Source organism: Chroicocephalus ridibundus, chromosome 14 (genome assembly GCF_963924245.1).
Source record: "Chroicocephalus ridibundus chromosome 14, bChrRid1.1, whole genome shotgun sequence".
Lineage (NCBI taxonomy): Eukaryota > Metazoa > Chordata > Aves > Charadriiformes > Laridae > Chroicocephalus > Chroicocephalus ridibundus.
Genome location: NC_086297.1, coordinates 10246668 through 10266083, shown reverse-complemented (window position 1 = coordinate 10266083; position 19416 = coordinate 10246668). Strand labels below are relative to the sequence as shown.

Genomic DNA, 19416 nt, shown 5'->3' with positions numbered 1-19416 from the left:
CTGCTTTCACTTTTACAGCAGTCCAGCTCTCGGTTTATAAGCCGATATATCCAACTCTCCACTGGGGAATATATTTGCAATTTTGCCCCTTTAAACCAAACCAACTGCCACATGCAAAATAACCAACCAACCAAAGTTACCACAACATTTTGAGTATCAAAGGATTTATTAAAGTAAAATAAATTAAGATCCTGTTTAGTTCAAGGTATGTGAATTTTGTCACTAAAGTGTACATAGCAATTGATTCTTTTTTAGATAAAAACTTGCATGTGGACCTAACTCCTGTAGCTCTCATTAAACAAGTTAAAATTTGTCTTATGCTGCACTACTTGTACTTTCTGTATTTACACCTGTTCTCTTTATAATAGATTGTTCCAAGAAAATATTGGTACTTGTGCTTCCGAAATAAGGCTTTTAAGAAAGCAATAAATGAAGCAAACAAGTAAAGAACGTTTTTATTAGTCATGGCAAAGTAGTGTACTTCACCAGCCTGGAATGATTTTCCATTGTGATTATCTTAACGCTCCAGTTAAGTCCACAAAATATATTGCTATGCACTATTAAAAGTTCATCATTAAAGCAGAATAAACCATCACTTTTTCCTCATATTCAGTAGACTTCAGTCGTGCTTCAGATGTGGACAGACCTGTGGTCTCAGGCAGGGTTTGCAGAGCAAAGTAGATGCCATGAAGTGACTGGGATGGGGCTTCTCTGTGGGCGTGAAACTGGGCTTGGCTTGGGTGGTGCTTTGGGGAACGGCCGAGCAGCCCCATGTGCTGAGGCAGTTTTCCCTCAAAGTCCAGGTCTCCCCTTCACTGTTGGTAACAAGCCCCTTTTCTGGAGCTCCCTCGCGCTGTGCTGTCACTGTCAGAGTCTGCTGCACCCCAGGGAGCATCCAGGCAGCAGGTCCTTGCTCCGACTTCGGCCAAAAGCCGGATGGTGATTTCCTGATCGGAAGCTAATCAAAGCGTGATTTAGGCCCAATGGCTTTATGCATTTCAAAATTGCAAAGGGAGGACACGCTGGCTACTGACTAGAGTAGAACTTGTGGAACTTCTCCAGGTCACCATAATTTAAGAAAGTCTATTACTACAAACACTTGATTTGGAAGAAACTTTTTTTCTCCTGCCTTGTAATACAGCTGAGTTCTGACTCACTCCTGTGCTGTTATGCACAAGGAGTAAATCTGACTTACAGGGCAGGTGATTTAAGGCTCAGCAACGTGTTAAGACAGGAAAATTAAAACAGAGTTGAAGCCTACTACGCTAATAAATTCCTTTATGCCTTCAGGTCACTTTTCTTTAATCACAGTTCTTGATTCAACTCTCAAGATGACAAACTCTTGCTACATGCCTAGTTGCAGATTTCCGGTAGCCACGTTTTCCCACGGAATAAGACAGAGGAGTTGAAACGCCCCTAATTTTGTGCTTTTATTGCTTTATCTAAATCATCCACCACTTGCTGCAGCTTCTGGAGGCTGGGGTGGACGTTCTCCTCCATCCACTCCTCCACAGTGCAGTCGTGGAAAACTTGCTGCATGGCTGCCTGGAGGTCTTGCACCACGGCGTTCCACTTGGAGAGGAGACTGCGCAGAAGGAAGAAACAATCACATCTGCAGCTCTGCTCTGCCTCGAGGGAGGACACCTTACTGCGCTTTTTAAAGTGAGTACGGGCCTTAAAATGTCTTTACAGGAAAAGAAGCATCTATTACAAAAGCTCAAAGGACTTGGTTTTGTGCAGATGGCAAAAGGTTGATGCTGTTTGTGTTTAAGTACCATGAATCTTGGCACTTTTCTTGTGCATTGACTTTTAAAGTACTGAAATGTGAGCTCAAAAAACCACTATAAACATTTTAAGTGTAACTGAAACCCACGGTGAGACTTGTTGGGAATTTAATTCTGGTTTTTAATCAGGAAGAGTGGATGCAGTTGGATATTCACCTTATCACAGCAAAAAAAATGTATAAATTGGCCATTTATTGTGAATTAGCATGAATCTGAAAAGCATAAAGAGATCAAGGGAGCAGGGGAAAGGGGACAGGTTTTATTCCAAGCCCTGCCTGGCCCACGGGCAGCTCCTACGTGAGGCCAACGCCTCTGCAGAGGCAGCAGCTCTGTATTGGAGTGATGCCGTGTACAAGGGAGAGCTTTTCCGAGACCAATTTTGTCCTTGTACTCAAAGAACTTGCTCAACAGAAGGCAAAGATAAACACGTTCTTCTGTTTAAAACCACATTACAAATAGTTTGTATTGCTTCAGAATTAATTATAGAAAGAGGCAAGGACTCAAAACTATATGTACTTGAGCACCCAAAACACGACAGACTGTATTTCCTCTATAATGCAAAATAAGTGGTGTTACCTTACTGCATCCGGCTGGAAGTGGTGCATTATTATAGGATGAATAATCTTCCTTTTTCTGTGGTAGGGGCTGAACCAGCCTGTGACGTATCTGAAAACGGGTGTTAGTACGAGCACTGCGTGAAACAGCAGTGAAATACGTGTTTGTAAGCTGACAGGGCGGCGATAGGGCGTTAGCTGAACTGCCCAGAGACGATGCTTAAGGAAAAAGTAAATTTAACTCTTCTAAATTGAACATATCTTTGGAACTAGCTTGTAAAAGGCTGTCCCTGGCAGATGAGAATAGCTGATCACCTGTTGCAATGTAAATTTCATTTCAAGCTCCTTTTTTTGTAACTGCGCCTTTTAAAAAAAAATCATTTTAACTTTAAATAACAGTTAAGATTTAATTCGGCAAGGAACTTGATTCTTGAAATAAGGCAGCACATAGTGTTTAGGCATTTTGCTGAAACACTATACATTTGCATCTAAGCATTACGTTCTGCTGAGGCGCCAGTGTATCGGGATGCGATGCCTGAAATGCAGAGCTTGATGTTTCGGTGACTAATCACCTTGAGGGAATTCCATGAACGAATGCCCCATTTGGAGATGACAGAGCCCCCACACCCCTGCAGACAGCCCCAGAATCAACGTAAGCCGCCTCTCACCTGTTCCTCTCTAGAAGTTCATCCACTGATGACTTGAGGTAGAAACTAACTTGCGTCACAAGCGTAAGGATATCGCTCCCAGGAAAGGTGCCCAGGCTCGTGCTGTCCAAAGAGGATCCGTTACTGTCTGAACTTACCACACAACAAGAAGCATCCGAATCCCACAGCTGGAATTTTACCTCATGAAAGTTTCAGTTTCCAGGTTGGACATTCCCAGGAGCTTTTCCACATTTTCTTTAGTCTTTTCAGAATAGCCACCTAGAAGACAGTGGAAATAAGTAAAAGGAACCTAAATAACCAAAAACGTTCATTGAAGTGTTTTTTTCTGGAGTACTCAGCATTGGCTCAGTAGTTCTCCTTGGATGAAGATTTTTTAAAAGGTAAAATGGAAATAGAGCAAGGAAAAAAACTTGAGAGTGGGAGGAGTACGTTGTCTTTCACACAACTGTCTTGTGCTAGGGAAAGCACTTCCTAGCTACGGGCTTGCCATTCAGCGTGCTGAATATTTTTAGTGCCGTAGTTAAGAACAAGTAGGTTGTGGGGGTTTTATTTTGAAACTAAGAAACGCAGAAAGACAAAAATAAAAATTCTATTGGCAACCGCCTGTAAAGAAACCAGAAACTAAAGGAAGTATTTCACCAGACTGTGCTACCTAGACCAATTATAAGAAAATTGATTAGTTAAAACTAATTGTTTACATGTAAATGAGATCTAAATCTTGTATCGCAAACGTGAAAGATGCATAATTTATTGTTCATAATTCAGACCACAATCAGAGAGTCACACCACCTCAAAATATAAGAAGCCTGTGCCAACCTTAGGGCAAGGTCACTTCCCTCTTGTGCTAGGCATTAGCTGAGAGAGAATAAGGTTGTCATTGTACCGTTCTCCAGTGCCTGCAGACACACAGCCAGGGACGGAATTGCCACAGGGAGAAGCTCACACAAAACAGAGAAGTGATCATACCTAAATAAGAACATATTCATTAATTAGACATTTTACTGATAGAACATGCTAAACAAGTGGGAAGTTTTAATACTTCAATCATTAAAATTCAAAGACTTCTAGAAATATCGGTTTCTGTCTCAGAGAAGGGACCTTCTATCTCTGAAACACTATTCCTGTTTTAGGAATAAGAACAGATACAAAGCAAATTACTTCCACAAGCCAAATTAGGGTCAGAAATTGGAATTCAGTTCTCTGGTATTCCCTTAGACCTCCTGACTGCTGCATAAAAACCTTTTATTTCTTCACCACATTAACAAGTTCTTCTCTCTTATGCAACATCATTCTATTTGAATTCACTTTAGACATTCAGATGTACACCATCCATTAACTACGCTGTCTACAAGCAGCTCAAGGTGGCACAAAGTACATTCAAGCCTTCAAACCCAATCTGCTGCTGTTGGCATCTGCCAAAACAATTGCTCCGGCTGATTAACGCCACGGCAGCCGACTGGAACTCTGAAATCGCCCTCCACAGTCAGTGCGTGAGGCCCAGCAGTAGCCGACAAGGAGGACTGCAGGGCTGCAAAGTTCCCTTCTGAATCCCCAGCCACCTTGTACCTCTCAGGGAGTTTTTGGGGTGGAAGTTTGCTTCCACGTGATCCTCGGAACCATTTAAAAAGATGTTCCTTACCTTTGCCAGCCGGTCAGGGCGATACCTTCAAGGACATCAGCGGGGCTATTGCTTGCCACCTTCAGCCACTGAAGATGGTTTTTTAAGTGGTGTCCAATAAGCGTTAGAGACTGATTCACTCCCGTAGCTCCTTTAAAAGCACTAGCAAACCACACCTTGGAGAAGCCACATCTACGATACTTCTCTATGAGATGCACTGCAATAAGACACAAAAGAACACTTACAGGACAAGTTTGTCTCCATTTTCAGCCTTGACTGTAACGCTCCAATTAACAGGAACCCGGGTCCAGTTACAACAGGCTGAGCCTTGTCTCGTCAAGTTTTGAGCATCAGCAAGGAGAGGAGATTTGACATGCTCTCTGAGCAACCCGTCTCGGTGGCTGCCCTCCTATTTTCATGTGCCCAGTTACTATATTCCATTCCCTTGAATTGCTAAATTACTGTGGGCGTGCAACAAGCATGCACAACATCTGACAACTGATTCTTCTTTCAACAAAGAAATAACTTGTATGCATGTTAGATGCGCAACTGGAGCCCTTAGGAGTTCTTCCTTTGAATCCTATAAACGTCTGAAGCCTTGAAGCTTCTTTTGCAGAGCTGTTCAACAGGGAGCTACCTGCTCCCACTGGTTTTAATGCAAGGAGAGTTAATGTAACAGTGCTTGTGAAAAACCTCTCAGCCTCCCATCAGTGATTCCATAGCCCGTTTGAAAAGAATTAAGCAGCAGACAATGCAAGTGCTTCACAGGAGAAGCATAAATAGAAAAAGAAGATAAATAATAGCAACTGTTCTGTGAAATCAAACAAGGACTATGTTTATTCTACTAAAGCAATAAAAAGCAATTCACCAAAAATAGAATTTTTTGGTGTCCAACTAAGTATGTTTTAATCATACTATTTTGGCTATTTCGCTTAACAGGTACCAGAGCTCTTTGCTTCTTATAAGCAGCTCAGCAGGGAAGTACAAACCTTTGCCCTCCACGTCCAGGTCTGCTGCATAGTCCCAGATCATCGGCTGCACAAGCTGCGGGACCCCAGACTCTGAAAGGAACAGAGTTCTTCTAAGTAATGGAAAACAGGCAGTTAAAAGTCAGAATTAAGTACATACTATTGGTGCAGTAGCACGTGACTAGAACTATGGCTTGTCACTAGAATTCTTCATTTACAGATGAAGTGCCCCTGGGCATTTTCAGCCTGGCCAGGGCTTTGAACACACGTGTTCACATGCCAGTGGCCACGATGTCCTTAGACATCTTGAAACCACTAATGTGGATCAGCAGCGACACTTAATCGGAGAACCCACCCACCCCAAGCCCATCTCATTCTTAGTCCCTTGAATCTATCTGTACACCTGCTGGGTTGAACTGGTGGAGCTGCAAACTGTACGCCCAAGATTTCAGCTAAATTCAAAGAAAATATTCAAGCTTTTAAGTTAGAGATTGTCTCAGCTGTGATTGCACAGAACTTAGCTTTTCAAGATGCCTTTGAAGTACAAATAAAGATATAGGTTTAGTTTCAGTTCCCTTTATAACTAGTTTTAACAGGATCCCATTTTAATTTGTTTAGTCTGTTATTGCCTGTGGCAGTAGAGTGCACTTAGCTAGACGCTGTGCTGCTCTTGCGGAAACTGCATGTGTCCCATCTGCATTTTTTGGCATGATTTCCTACCATTAAAACCACGAATAGGTCAGTCACTGCTGGAGGAGCTACACAGCTCTTCATGGTCTTGTCTACATCAGTTTAGAGCAGACACATAAGGTGGCTCTGAAAATGCTGGAACTCTGTGCTGGGACTTAGTCAAATTTTTGCAGTGGTTTCATATTTTTCAACAAACAAGACTTGTGACGTCAAGGTCTTGGTGATACCCCACAATTCAGTATCAGAGCTCCTCATGATGTGCCCTATCATCACATACACCGTCAAAGATGCTCACAGGGTCACAGCTTCTCCGTGGGAGCCTGCACAGCTGGAACCAGATGCTGCACAGAGCAAGAACTAACATTAGAAGGTGGTGAGAGGCACAGAAATTTAGACTGAGACCACAAATGCTAATAGTTGGGGTTTTTTTAATGTGTAAAGAAAGTAGAATTGATGGCAACCACTGCACGATGACTGTTTTGTTTGTCGCTGTGTATTACCAGATGGAAAACCAAAGTGTATGTGTTGAGACTTGCCCAGAGTCATACAGAAAGTCTGTGCCACAGCCAAGGACTAAACGTCTCTACTGTCACGTCAAATGGATCATATCTCAACTATTCTCAGATTTGTTGTTTTCATTATTTTCAGCTGCCAAAAAATGTGTTTTAACCGGTTGTGTAAACTTTTTTGTATGCTACAAAATATGACTCACCCCCTCATTGATCACACACCTGCCAGTGTTTCCTCACTTATCCCTCTCAGCATATCATCCCACACGATGGGCGTCACGCTGGGGTACGATGAGGCCACACAACTTGCAACTGCTTTTATGTGGGATAAGCACAGCTTCTCCGGAGTGTTGTCTTGTTGCTGCAGCCACTGCTTTGACTCCTCTCCTTCGCCGAGGTAGTAGACCTGAAATGTCAAGCAAATAATCCTGACTTCTTGTTTAGGAATAGGGGGAACGAGTTGGACCCAGTATCATGAAATCATACAATATTCAAAACCTATTGCACAGATGTGAGACGCTGAGCGGACGTATTTAAAAGCATCTCTTGGTGCTGAAGACACTGCAAGCATTTCTACCAGTCTGCAGGAGACTGTGGCCAGGAATAAATGCATCACGTAAGGGAATTTTCCTACAGAAACTACAATTAATAATTAATGCTTGCTGTATTTGGCTTTGCAAGGTTTGTCCTTGGAAATAGCTCTCACCAGATTTGCTCAGTTCAAATCTAGCAACTCAGAAAGTCCTGAATTACATAAAATGAAGTTCCCGACTTGGAGGAGATCATTTGTACCTGAATATAGAAGTGACTTGGGGGCATGTCCAAGAGTGGCCTCGGCATACTTGGTCCTATACAGAGTGGACCTGGGCCTGTTAAGCTGGATATGCATTTAGAACTCTTTGCTGCTTTAGAGCAGGTTTTATCTAAGACACATTTAGTCTACATAAATAGTATTTTGCTTTATAAAAGCTTGCAGATCCCTATCTAACCTTGCTATCAGTTCCCACACAACAGGATACAAATTACTAAACTAATATCTGTGCAGTTAAGGTGATCACAAAGAATTTTAGGCATCTGCGTGACATAGGGATGGCTATAGAAACTCAAGGTTCTCCTCCTGAAGGAGATGAACTACCAAGAGATAAAACCCAACACTTGCCACCACAAAAGGGCTTACTTTGAATAAGTTGTCCAGAACAATGAGCCAACATCTTACATCCAAACTCACATGATTCTTAATGAATGCCTCCAATTGATATCTCACTTTAAACACTCATTTGACCTAAACCCAAATGCTGAGTTAGCATTAAGAAACTGCTTTCAATACTTTCAATATTACACTCACATCAACAGAAATGACATTCTGTGCTACTAGAATAATTTATTGTCAAAAAGACTTTTCTACACTGGCTTGCGTTGGTGTTTTCTGTCCCTCAAATCCTACCAAGCATGGCCTGGATACCACTGAAATGCAGATGCCTCGGCCCTTACCATCATTCCTCAACAGAAAAAAACTCCTGGCTCAAGAGAAGTCCCACCTCATCACATCCGATGTGAAACCATTTCAAGTCTTTGTGCAGTGCCATGACTTGGTCAATCATGGCTTTGACCAGGGCCAACGACTCCTCCTTGTGCGGGTTGAGGGCATTGGGAAACACCTTCACCTCCCGGAGATGAGCGAACTCTTTGTGCTTCAGCACGAACTGCAAGAGAAAGGAGAGCTCGGGGAACAACCGCAAACTGAAGGCGACAGCAGTGTCCTCTTGTGTCACCAGGGCTCTGCCAAGAGTTGTTCTGCCAAAACCTGGCTGTTGTCTGTGTGTGAGCACGGGGGGCTGCACAAGGCCTCTCGCTGGGGCTGTGGGGGGGTGGTACGGCTAGGAGGGGCACAGATGCTGCTTCACAGCGCCGCACGGGTCTCTGACCACGAAGCACCTCACGAGGTGAGGGAAACGGAGCACTCAGTGCAGTATCATCCTGCTGTCCAGACCGTGGGGAGCTGGATAATGGGGGCACCGGGAGTTATGACAGAAATTTCCCAGCAAATCCCCCCCCCTCACCCCCCCAGCGCTCCCAGGCGTCGAAGGCACGCTGCTGCCCGGCCGCTGCTCACCTCCATGTGCCCGAAGGTCTGCACCAGCGGCACCACCTCCAGCCCCTGCGCCCGGGCCTGGCTCAGCACCGCCCTCACCTCCCCGGGGCTGCGGGGAAGAGCGAGACCTCAGGGCCCGGCCCGGCCCGGCGGATCCCCCCAGGCCCCCCCACGGCCGGTACCTGTAGGCGTGCGGGGCCCGCAGCGGCCCCAGCGGCCCCGCGTAAGGGAAGGTGTCCTCGTACTCCAGCAGCAGCCCGCTGGCGCCCAAGGCGCGGAGCAGCGGCAGTACCTGAGGGGCGGGAGGGAAGACGGGCGGTGGGGCCGGACCGGGGAGGGCCGGAGAGCCCCCGCCGCTCCCTCACACTCCCTCACGTCCCCTCACACCCCCTCACCTCCGCCAGGTAGGCGGCGCGGGGAGGGGCGCCCTTCAGGTCCAGGTGTACCAGGCGCCGCCGGGGCCCGCCCGTCGTCATGTCTGCCGCCATGTTCGCTGCATGCCGTCGCTCTGGCCTCGATTGCTCACGACTGCGCCCACCAAGGCCGGCCGCCGCACCGCCGGTCCGCATCGATTGCTTTGGCCTGCCGCCGCCGCCGCGGTACCCCGGTATAAAGCACTCGTCCGCGTCCCTCTGTACTGGCTCTTGTGTCCGAGGGTTGTCCCTCCGTCCCAGTGAGGCCCCGCTGCTGCTTCCGCATCGGGGCTGTGATGGATTGGCCTTGCCTGTTTGTCTGACGCGTCTGTGCTCGGCCGCCGACTGCTTTCGCCTGGCAGGCGGGAGAGGCGGGCCGAGCGCATCGCTCCGTGTCGGCGGGCGCGATGGCTGCACAGCGGCGGGCGGCGCCGCGCGGCCCCGAGGGCGGCGGGACGGCGGCGGGGCCGGGCCGCGGGGGCCGCCGCCACGGCAGGTACCGGCCGGGGCTGGGGGCAGCGGCCGGGGGCGGCAGCAGGCACCCCCCGCCGGCAGTGGTGGCCGCTGTCCCTGGGGGTGGCTGTGCCCGGGCCCGGCGGGCTGAGAGAGCGGCCTGCGGGAGCTCCTGTGGGAAGGCGGCCTGTAACGCCCGGGCGTGAAAGAGGAACAAATGTTGCGTGTATTTGTAAATACGTGCGTGTATATTCAAAAGGAGCGGTCAGTTGTACGGGTGCTGGCCCATGACCGGGTCCCCCTGGTATCAGGTGGGGTGAAGCCGCTCCTCGGTGGCTGGGGGGTGGTGAAGTCGTTTGCTTACCTGGGGCTGTCGCTCTGCTCCCTCCCTAGTGCCAAGAAGAGCAAAGGCCAGCAAGAGTCGTGGTGGAGGTGGCTGAAGGCAGCGTTGCTCCTCTCCTCTGCTGCTGTCGGTGGCCTCCTGAGCTGGAGCTACCTGAGCACTGAGGATGGGGTCACGGAGGTGCTGGCTCATCACAGGGACAGCCTGCAGGACAAGTTCATTGAGGTCCCCTGCTCTGAGGACTATGACAGCCACAAAAGATTTGAAGGTATTTGGGTAGGATTGCCTGAAGTGGGGTGAAGTAGTCTTCAGGGGACCATAGCGGGCTGACTGCTGTCTGAGTCTGTTAAACCACATTTGTATTGCAAAACTCCTGTGTTTCTAACACCTGGTCCCTGGGTGCATTGTTTAAATCCCCAAATATTCATGCCTCTTGGGCCAGCCCAGCAGTTGTTGCATCTGAGAGGTTTTTCTGTCATTCCTACATAATCTTCTTCTGAAGCTGCTTTGCCTAGGCTGTATGAAATAAACCTTTTGCTAAACCTGTTTCTAGTGTCTTCTCATATTCTGTTGATTCCTGTGATAGGCTTGTGGGTGAGTTTGTTACTGGTAAACACCATGCAGGGTGTGGAACAGAACTGATTTAGGATATTGTCTGTACTGCTAGCATACGGTAATGGCACAAATACCAGATTCTGATATGCTTGTTTTGAGGGTGGGTGTATGCTGGCAGCTTTTGATTCTGCTGCAGAGTACTTCTCTGTCTTTATGTCTTTCAGCTGAGCCTGTTTTCTGCCAAATTGGTATTTGTTTCACCTGGCACTTATTTCTTTGGAGTGTTGATGTTGGATCCTCTAGAGAAAGAGTGGTGAAGAGTAGTGAGACTAACTTGCAGTTTGCATGGCTGAACTATGCTGCTGTCCTCTTTCAGGTTTGCAAAGTGTATCTTGATGAGCATTTTGAGGTGGTACTGCTGCCAGAAAGCACCTCTGCTCTTGCTTTTTGTCAGCATACCTGTATGTCTAGCTGTGTGTTGGCTGATAAGCTATTGTATCAAAAAAAAATATTTCTGAGTTAGCTTTTAGCCAAATCAGTTGTCTTATGTTGTTCATTATGTGGCTGACAAAACACTTGCTGACACAAAGCTGGAGGCTGGAAGAAGCTGCTTGGAGCTGAGGAAGAACAAAGATGGTCAAGGGGCTGGAGAACCTGCCCTGTGAGGAAAGACTGGAGGAGTCTGGTCCCTTTCTCCTGGAGAAGAGAGGGCTCAGAGGGGACCACATCACAGTATTCCAGTACTTAAAGGGCAGCCACAAAGAGGCTCCTTCACAAGGAGCCACATGGAGAAAGATGGGGCAGTGGGTACAAGTTGCACTGGGCAAGGTTCATCTTGATAGAAGATAAAATTTTTTTACAGAGAGAACAACCTCCCTGGGGATGTGGTAGCGTCCCTATGACTGGAGACTTTCAAGATGTGATTGAACATGGTGCTAATAATCTCATCCAAGCCCTGTAAGAGGCTGAATCAGATGATCTTTCGAGGTCCCTTCCAACCTGGGCTGTTCTATGACTTTATGATTTCTAACTTTCTTCCAGTGCCAATTTTGGTAGAAAGTGTTCATCAAACTGCAGCCTGGGTGTGGTGCCATAAAGATGTGGAGGTAATTTCCCCTGTCCTGTTCAGGTGGCTGGTCCTGGTTCTGTTGGTCAAAAGGTGTGTGGTCAGACAGCTGTTCCCCAGTGCTGCTACTGAAGTATCCTTTTTAGAAGATGCATCCCAAGTGTTATTGAGGACGAGAAAATGCTGTCAGGAAGCTACCAGCAAGAAATCTTCCTCAGTAGGGTTTTTTGACTGAACGCATAAAAGCACGTGCTCTAACTTTTCATAGTTACTATAAGGAGAAACTGCTTCTACCTTTATTTGCATAGTGCCAAGGCCAGAGAAAACTGCGCAGCCAGTGTTGCCCTAGATTTGGTAGTTGTGGCTAAGGCTAAAACTAAGGCTAAAACTGCATTCTGCTACTAGAGCTTTTGCTTTTCAAAAGAAATCCCCCAAACCAACAGAACCTTATTTTTCCCTTCCCTGGTTTGCAAGAGGAATTTTCTGAGCTGTGGACTTGTGGTCTGGGCAATTCCATCAGTTATTCTTTCCGTCATAAGGAAGGCAGGAACTTCAAGGAAGTGCCTGTGAAGAGGAATGAATGTGTTCTCTAATCTCGTGATGCTGTGGGGAGCAAGCTCTGCAAATGCGAACTGCAGGGTGAAGTATGACCTCTCTCGGCTTTATATGAGGATGGTTGGCACAGCTGGCATCAACCCAGGAGGAGCAAAGGGGAGTCATGTTCTGTGAGTTTGTGTTCTGCTGTTCTAATCGGATGTTTGCTTGCTCCTGTTTCTTAACTTATGCCATTGATTTTGGTTTTTAGCAGATGTTTTCACATGTGTTTCCCTATGCTATGCTTTCAGAAGGAGATCAGTGGTATGAGAAATGTGTGAACATCTGTTTTAAAAGGTTAATTGAAACCGTGCTGTGATACTGAACTTCGCTCTTGGTTTTTTACCTCTTGTCTCCAGCTCGGTGCCCGCAAGAGGGTGGTGGTGAGCTGCTGAGCCTTGCTCGCCCCTCAAAGCTGAGCTCCTCGCTCCATGCGGGTGTTACCCATAGCTTAGTGAGACAGTAAATGTGGATTAGGGTTCTCTGCCAAACCTGATTGAGCACCGAAGCTTTAGTCACTTTGTTTGAAATAGCTTTCTGTCACTCAATAGCTCTTCGTCTTCTGTCTTTACTCTGGCTTGACATCCGCAGGTGCTGGCTCTGTGTCCGAAGGAGGCACATTCCTGTCATCACTAGGTGTCTGATGTTCAGCTGTAAAGTTTCCACAGCTAAGATGAGCTTTTTATTTATGCACCTGTCCTTGCTTCCAACTGAATTAGTGCAACCGAGCTTCTAGTTTGCTTCAAATGATAGGATAGTTGGTGTCAGAGCAGTGGTTTTATTTCCATAGCACTGCCTGCCAGTAAACATGCTTCACACAGAAATAAAATGTGTTATTTTTCGGAGGCCAAGCACTTGTTATATTTGCAGAAGATAGGGTGTTCTGTGAGCACAGTCTCATCTGTGTTCTGAACTCTGTGGCCAGATCTTGACTATTTCTACTGTCTGGAGACATGGTTAACTACTTTACAACTACTGTGGCTACTGGTGTGTCTGATGAAACTCCTGCCCAGTCTCTTATGTGTGTTGACATGCTGTGTCAGTTCATGAAGTATCCATGCTCACTGCCCAGGAGACAGCTTTAGGATGCTTTTCCGGAGACTGGATCGGTGAATGTGGAAAGCAGAAAAGTCTGTGAGCAGTGGAGGAAAAGGTCTAGCACCTAGACTGCTGGTGTGGTTATAGGAATAGCATACAATAAATCCTTGCCTCCTCTTGTCCTGCTTTCAGATGGATTGCATTAGGGGAGCATCATGATGGGGCTTTTTTTCTCAAGTGAATCATCCTGGTCTTGGCAGTGTGTTGTTCTTGGCCAAGTACCACTCTGAGTGGAAGACAAAGCTGCAGTTTAGGCACTTACCATCTGTTTTCTGTGCACTGAACAGGAGCACTGGGGCTGTGGGGGCCACAGTGTTTTTCCATGTTTTGGTATGTTCCTCCTTTACCTTGGTTGAAAAAATACAACTCTTGGATCCAAAGCCAAGTGCCTTATCTAATAAGTGAATGATTTTGTGTCTGTTAGGCACAAATTTGTGGAAGCTACTGGGTACTTAACATTACTGAATTTCTCCTGAGTGCAGATTCTCTGAGTTTGCTTTTAGTACTTCAGTGCTTCCATGTTCCATGGTGTCTTAGACAAAGATGATGCATTTCTTAATGCTAAAATTGTTTTCAAACAAACAGACTGTTCTCATTTTTCCTTAGCATTCATCCAGTGTTTGTGCCGTACTGTTGGTACCTGCCTGACTTTATGCTGGACTATCTTTTTCTTGTTTTTCTACTCAGTTTGGAAAAGCTGCTGCAGTTGCCTTCAGAACGCCTCCTGCTTCCAGTACTGTCTTTGCCAGCTCTTTGTCAGAGGCCCTAGACACATAACTGTAGTTCTGACAAATCTGAACTCTCCAGTACCAACGTTTCCAAAAGGTTAAGATCTGTGCTGTTGTTTGTGGCTGGAAATAGCGAGCACCAGTCTTTTCTGGAATCAGAAGTCTTTGCTAGTGTCCTTTTTGCAGAATGTTGTACAAGAAAATTCTGTTTAGACCCGTTTGTCCTGGAGTATTGAAATATTCCATTGAATTTATACTTTCCTACCTGTTCTCTCCTTGAACGCCAGCTTTCCCTCATGTCTAAGACAATTTTATTTGCTATTCAAGCATTAGAGACCTTTTCAATGGCAGAAGGAAAGTCATTCCCCTTTTCCTGTCTCTATTAGCCAAGAGAACTTTCTTGTTTTTCTGTGTTCAGCTTTCTCCAGACCCCTTAAAATCTCATTTTTTCTATCAGCCTGTTACCTCAGCCTTTTTTAATCCTATTTTTTAACAGGACTATAAAAAAGTGTACTGCCAGTATGCAAACTTGTGCTTCGTAACATTGTTTGCGTCTTTATACCCAAGGGAACATTGGGTACAGTGTGGAGTTTGTTACATGATTTGTGACCGATGATTATTGTTCTGCAAATTGTTGAGTGGATCTTACAGGTACTAACAAAATGTTTGCTAAAGTTTTTTCAGTTATGGGAACCCAAATTGGTCCCTCTTTGGCTGTTTTTTTTATATGCATCTGAGTTTAGAATTGGGTGCTGGAAGCTGTTATTGCCTCAGCCATCTGTCTCGCTCTTTGGGTGAGTATTTGTTGGCCTGGAGGCAGAGATGTCTCATCAATTGTCGATGGGCTTCTGAGATGCTCTTCAGCCTGGCATTCAGCAGTGAATAACTGATTTTAATCTGCCGCTGCTGAACATATGATGGAGCCTTTAAGACATAGCAATATAAAATGTATACTTTTTTGTTAGGGCAGACAAGAAATAGTTTGCAGTGTTTGCTGGCTACTACTTGTTGCTTTTCAGAACCGCTGGGTCATAGGCTCCAGAGGAACAGGGCATTTCCAATGCTTGCATGTTTATTGCAAGATCTGCAGCGTTTAACTTGCAAATTGTCGGTTCCTGGAACTGAGACTGAAAAATGCAAGAACTTCCACAAAAACTTTGCCTAGCCTTTCTGGTTGCAGAGGGGAGTATTTACAGTGTGTCTGAAACATGGCACAGAAGCTCCCCCTCTCTCCGCTCCCTCCCAGATTTGTAATTTAGAACAATTTTCTGCCTGTAAAGCCCTTGTTGGTTTGAATTCTGTACCTTTGGAACTGGTACTTTATTGCGAAGTGTTGTTCTTTAATATGCAAAGCAACTTTGGGCTGCTGCCAGAATTTGTAATTTTTATGGTGCTTTTTTTAATATCAAGCCACTATGGTTTCTGATGAATGGTATGTTTTGATTCTACTTGTTTCTTTTGCTTGCAGGGTCAAGAAGAGCAAAGTGAGGTGTGGGAGCAGTGGTTCTGGTTCATTCTTGTCACTGGGTTCTGTGCTGGCACTGATAAATGAATGCTTAAGAATGTAATCTCTAGCGCTGTTTTGGACTGCTATTTTCCTAGGTCATCTTCAAATAGCTCAGTGTGTGCTCCCTGGAATCTGAATCTTGAGCCAGCTTGAGTGAATTGTTGCTGGGTAGTCAGAAAACACAATGACTTATCGGGGTTATAATCCAGTTGGTTTCCTGACCTTTATCTGTGTTTAAAGTCTGCTTGGTGTGGGTGCCTTTGACTTCAATTTAAGCATACATCAAACACGGGACTCCTCTTCCCAAGCAAGGAAACTGTGTGTGTAATTCCGTATATTGTCAGTACTCAGCCCATTCACCCACACATCTCTCATTGCTTCTCTCTCTTCTTGAAACAGTGGTATAATTGGAGCTGTGTCAGGATATATCCAGTAAGATGGAGTGGAAATTCCTCCAAATCATCAGTGCTTGCTGTGGCAAAATTTCTCTTTCTGTCAGTCTGTGGTCGTTGTTATCATTAGTTGCTTTTGATCAGAGCTTTTGACTTGCATGGGTGATTTGATTGATTTCTTTCCAGGAGTTTTTCACCCCCTCTCTTATGTTCTAATGAGCAAATAATCCTTGAAGAGGAGCTCAGTTCAGCAACAGTAAGTGTATTGGCAGATGTCAGAAAATACACTCATCCCAACTTTTCTGTGGCTTTACATCTATATATGGAGCTTCCCCATTAAGTGCCGGCTGTGACAACCCAAGGTCTCTGGTGGCTCAGAATTGATCTTCTTGCCTAAAGACTTTTGTGGTCCAGACTTCTGATTTTATAAGAACTTTCATATATTCATCACCTGGAACTCTTACTGCTGGCTTTTTCCCATGAGCCTTTAAAATTGAATGTTGGATTTCTTAGTGGTGAATTTTAAGAGACTTTTTTTATTATGTATGTCTAAGCTGTGTGCTTCAAGACAATTTTGTGCAATGTCTCATATTAAAAAGCTGCCCTTCAAGGTATATTTGTATAGACACCCCATACAGAATGTTATTTGTTTCCTTTTGACTTGTGTTTGGGGGAAAGAAGGTTGAGCGAGTCTGAAATAAGATGCTTTTATTCTCCTGGCAGTATGGTCGGAACGTTCAAATTCATTGCTTTTTTTTTTTGTTACCATTGCTTTTCCCAGTGACTTCCAGTGGACAAATACATTAGTTCTTAGTGCTTGACTACAGGAATCTGTTAATAACCTGCATGATTTAGGGTTGAACGCTGAAAGATAAGTTAAAATCAGTTCTTTGTGTTAATACGTGAACTAGCATGTATTGATACTACATAAAGATCCTATACCTATTCAGGAGCCCTTGTTATTAGTAGTATCTTCTTCAGGGCTTGAACTATTTGTGTTCTAGCCATTTCTTCCAGTTTTTTCTTTTGTCAAGTAGTGATCTCGCCCCTGTCTGAGTGACATTCTCTCTTTTCTGTTATTAGCATGGTGGTGCTCTGTTACGTCCACTGCAGTCTGCATCCAAGTATGTCTTGTCTTCTGCAGCTCACTTTTTCTCCAGGACAATTGAGTTTCTTTATCCTGTTAAGACTCTGTGGTTTTGGGGCGGAACTCTTTTCATGTTGTTGTATTGTACTGAGGAGTGGTCTGTACTGGACCTTTGTCTGAGTTGAAGACTTACTTGGACTGTAATAGAGAACACTTTGTATATGGACACATGATATTAAGGGGGTTTAGTTGCTAGAGATCCTGGCTGATTTTGGAACTGCCAGCCTGAGATGGAAGGATCCATGTGGCACTGTTGAGCTTTCCAGTTCTTGCCTTGCCTGTTTGGAGGCTAGAATAGAGTGTAAGATTAAATCATTTTAGATCATCCTCCTTTTAAAGTCCTGTTATATGAACAGGAACTTTTGTTTTCTCTACTGGCCTTGGGCAGAAGGGAAAAATCACTGGGTCTATCTGTCTTGCTGCATGTGCACTGAGATACACGTGTGTCTGACAGCACCTAGCTAAAAAAGGCAGTCTTCTCTAGCTTGAAGTGGCAGAAGTGCAAAGGAACATCAGTAAGTGAATTGTAATCCCAGAATTTGTTACAAACTTAAGGTTTCTAGGAATTATTTTCAGATCAACAGGAAAAGTAGCTTGTTCTTAAAGGCACAGGACTGCCGTGCATTCTGCCTAACCTCAGCACTGGAGGCTCTGGGATATGTGTGTGACAGCCGCATCTCCAGTGGCTGTGCTGCTGTGGGCTTTGGGATTCATTCCTTTCAGATCATCCGCATTCTGTTGGATTGCGTGATGGACATAGGAGGAGATAACTTGTCAGCTTAGTTGGTGTAATTCCCCTGAATTATACCAACCAGCCATAGCAGGGAAAGTGATGCAGCTTAGATGAGTCCTGGGGACTTGAGTCTGTGCGGAGGCAACAGTGACGCTGGCTGGTTAGTCTTTCCTCTGATAACTGCAGTGCAGAACACATCAAAATGGAGGTGTCACTTTCTTGTAGTTTAGGTGCTCTAAAAAGATTGCCAATATCCCTTCTGAATGTTGTGAATCTGAAAGGGGAGTAGGAGAATATTAATAGAGACTTGTTTTGAACTCTGTTTGAAAGATGATCGCTTCTTTTTTTCTCTTTCTCTGTATGTTCCAGGGTGCACTCCTAGAAGGTGTGGAAGAGGTGTGACTGACACAGTAATCACAAGGGAAGAAGCTGAAAGAATCCGTAGGTAATTGTCTTTTAGCTCTTAACTTTTACAAGCGCTTACTTTAATGACAGTGCGCCAGTGTCTAAGGTGTAGCACAAAGCTCATTAGCTGACGGAGGATGGGTTAAACTGGTTAAAACGCTAAACTTTTTTGAAGCTATTTTGCATTTTTTGCTGTAGTGGAGGCAGGTCTCTTTCATACAGAGCCTGCCTAGCTCTGTGGGGCATGAGTGTTGTAGAGAAAACAAGGAAAATAATAAGTTTTAAAGGATTTTCACTTGGCCCTCTGTTCCACTTGGCCTTTAAAAACAGAACAAAACAACATAAGCCTCCTTTCAGCTGAGTCTTTCTGGGTAATTAGGAGCTAGTGCTGACCCTGTTGTTCTCTATAAACATTAAGTGGTGAGTTTTAATCAAATAGTAGGGGACACTGCCAAATTATGCAGTTAAAGTTATCAGCCTCTTTGAGTGTGATTTGCACTTGATAATCATATAAGTGGGGAATATCACGGCAATGCTCAAAGCGATAGGCGAAGTACAAGTGCTTTGTTCACTAGTCGGGCTGGCCACTCTGATTTCAAATTCAGTCGGGCTCCTGATTTTGGTAGATCATTTCTGCGTTGGACAAGTTTACTTTTACTTCCCCTAAGAAACATGATCTGTTGTTTGGGTTTTTTAATGTTTAATCTTGACCAGAATGTATTCGAAAGACAATGTTTTTGGGAGGTTTATGGAAGGGGGGCTACAAGCTCTGAAGCGTTCTGCAACATAGATGCTTTGATTTTATGATAGGCTGCAAGATTTGGTCTCAAATAAATGGCAGCTTCTATTAACTCAATCAGGTTATATCTGATGCATCAAATACCACTTACTGAAGAGTTACAAGTTGTAAATAATGACATTAAAGGACAAAGTAATCAGACTTCAGTTCTCATTGAGGTTATTGTTTTGCCTGCAGAATAGCAGAGAGGGGACTGTCCTTGGGAGGATCTGATGGAGGGGTGAGCAGTGTCCTGTTACTTCTTACATTCTTTTACTGCCAAGGCAAGATTATAAATGCATTTTTGGGGCTTGAGGAGAG

At 45.0% G+C, this 19416-nt stretch overlaps 2 protein-coding genes across 5 annotated transcripts in view; one reads left to right on the top strand and one right to left on the bottom strand.

Moving 5' to 3' along the window:
* Positions 1-197: 197 nt before the first annotated feature.
* Positions 198-9497, bottom strand: HEXD (hexosaminidase D). 3 transcript variants are annotated; one of them, XM_063352235.1, is made up of 12 exons: positions 9279-9497; positions 9066-9175; positions 8905-8992; positions 8330-8494; positions 7014-7197; positions 5614-5685; positions 4646-4841; positions 3890-3972; positions 3186-3264; positions 3007-3108; positions 2361-2450; positions 199-1585 (listed from the first exon to the last, which is right to left on the bottom strand). In XM_063352235.1, exons 1-12 carry the CDS (start codon positions 9450-9452, stop codon positions 1417-1419), a joined length of 1512 nt encoding a protein of 503 aa, XP_063208305.1. In that variant the 5' UTR covers positions 9453-9497; the 3' UTR covers positions 199-1416. The 3 variants fall into 3 exon arrangements, with proteins under 3 accessions (XP_063208306.1, XP_063208307.1, XP_063208305.1); XM_063352236.1 differs by lacking the exon at positions 2361-2450 and having other exon boundaries at positions 198-1585; XM_063352237.1 differs by lacking the exons at positions 8905-8992; positions 9066-9175 and having other exon boundaries at positions 198-1585.
* A 129-nt stretch (positions 9498-9626) lies between these two features.
* The window catches only part of OGFOD3 (2-oxoglutarate and iron dependent oxygenase domain containing 3), a 45036-nt gene continuing 35246 nt past the window's right edge, over positions 9627-19416 (top strand). Inside the window, exons 1-4 of one of the 2 annotated variants that reach the window (XM_063352243.1) lie at positions 9627-9792; positions 10143-10360; positions 18282-18357; positions 19294-19336. In XM_063352243.1, coding sequence (XP_063208313.1) covers positions 9704-9792; positions 10143-10360; positions 18282-18357; positions 19294-19336 — 426 coding nt within the window. In that variant the 5' untranslated portion in view covers positions 9627-9703. Of the gene's footprint in view, positions 9793-9828; positions 10361-18281; positions 18358-19293; positions 19337-19416 lie in introns of those variants that run through there. The other variant, XM_063352242.1, reaches the window with a different exon arrangement.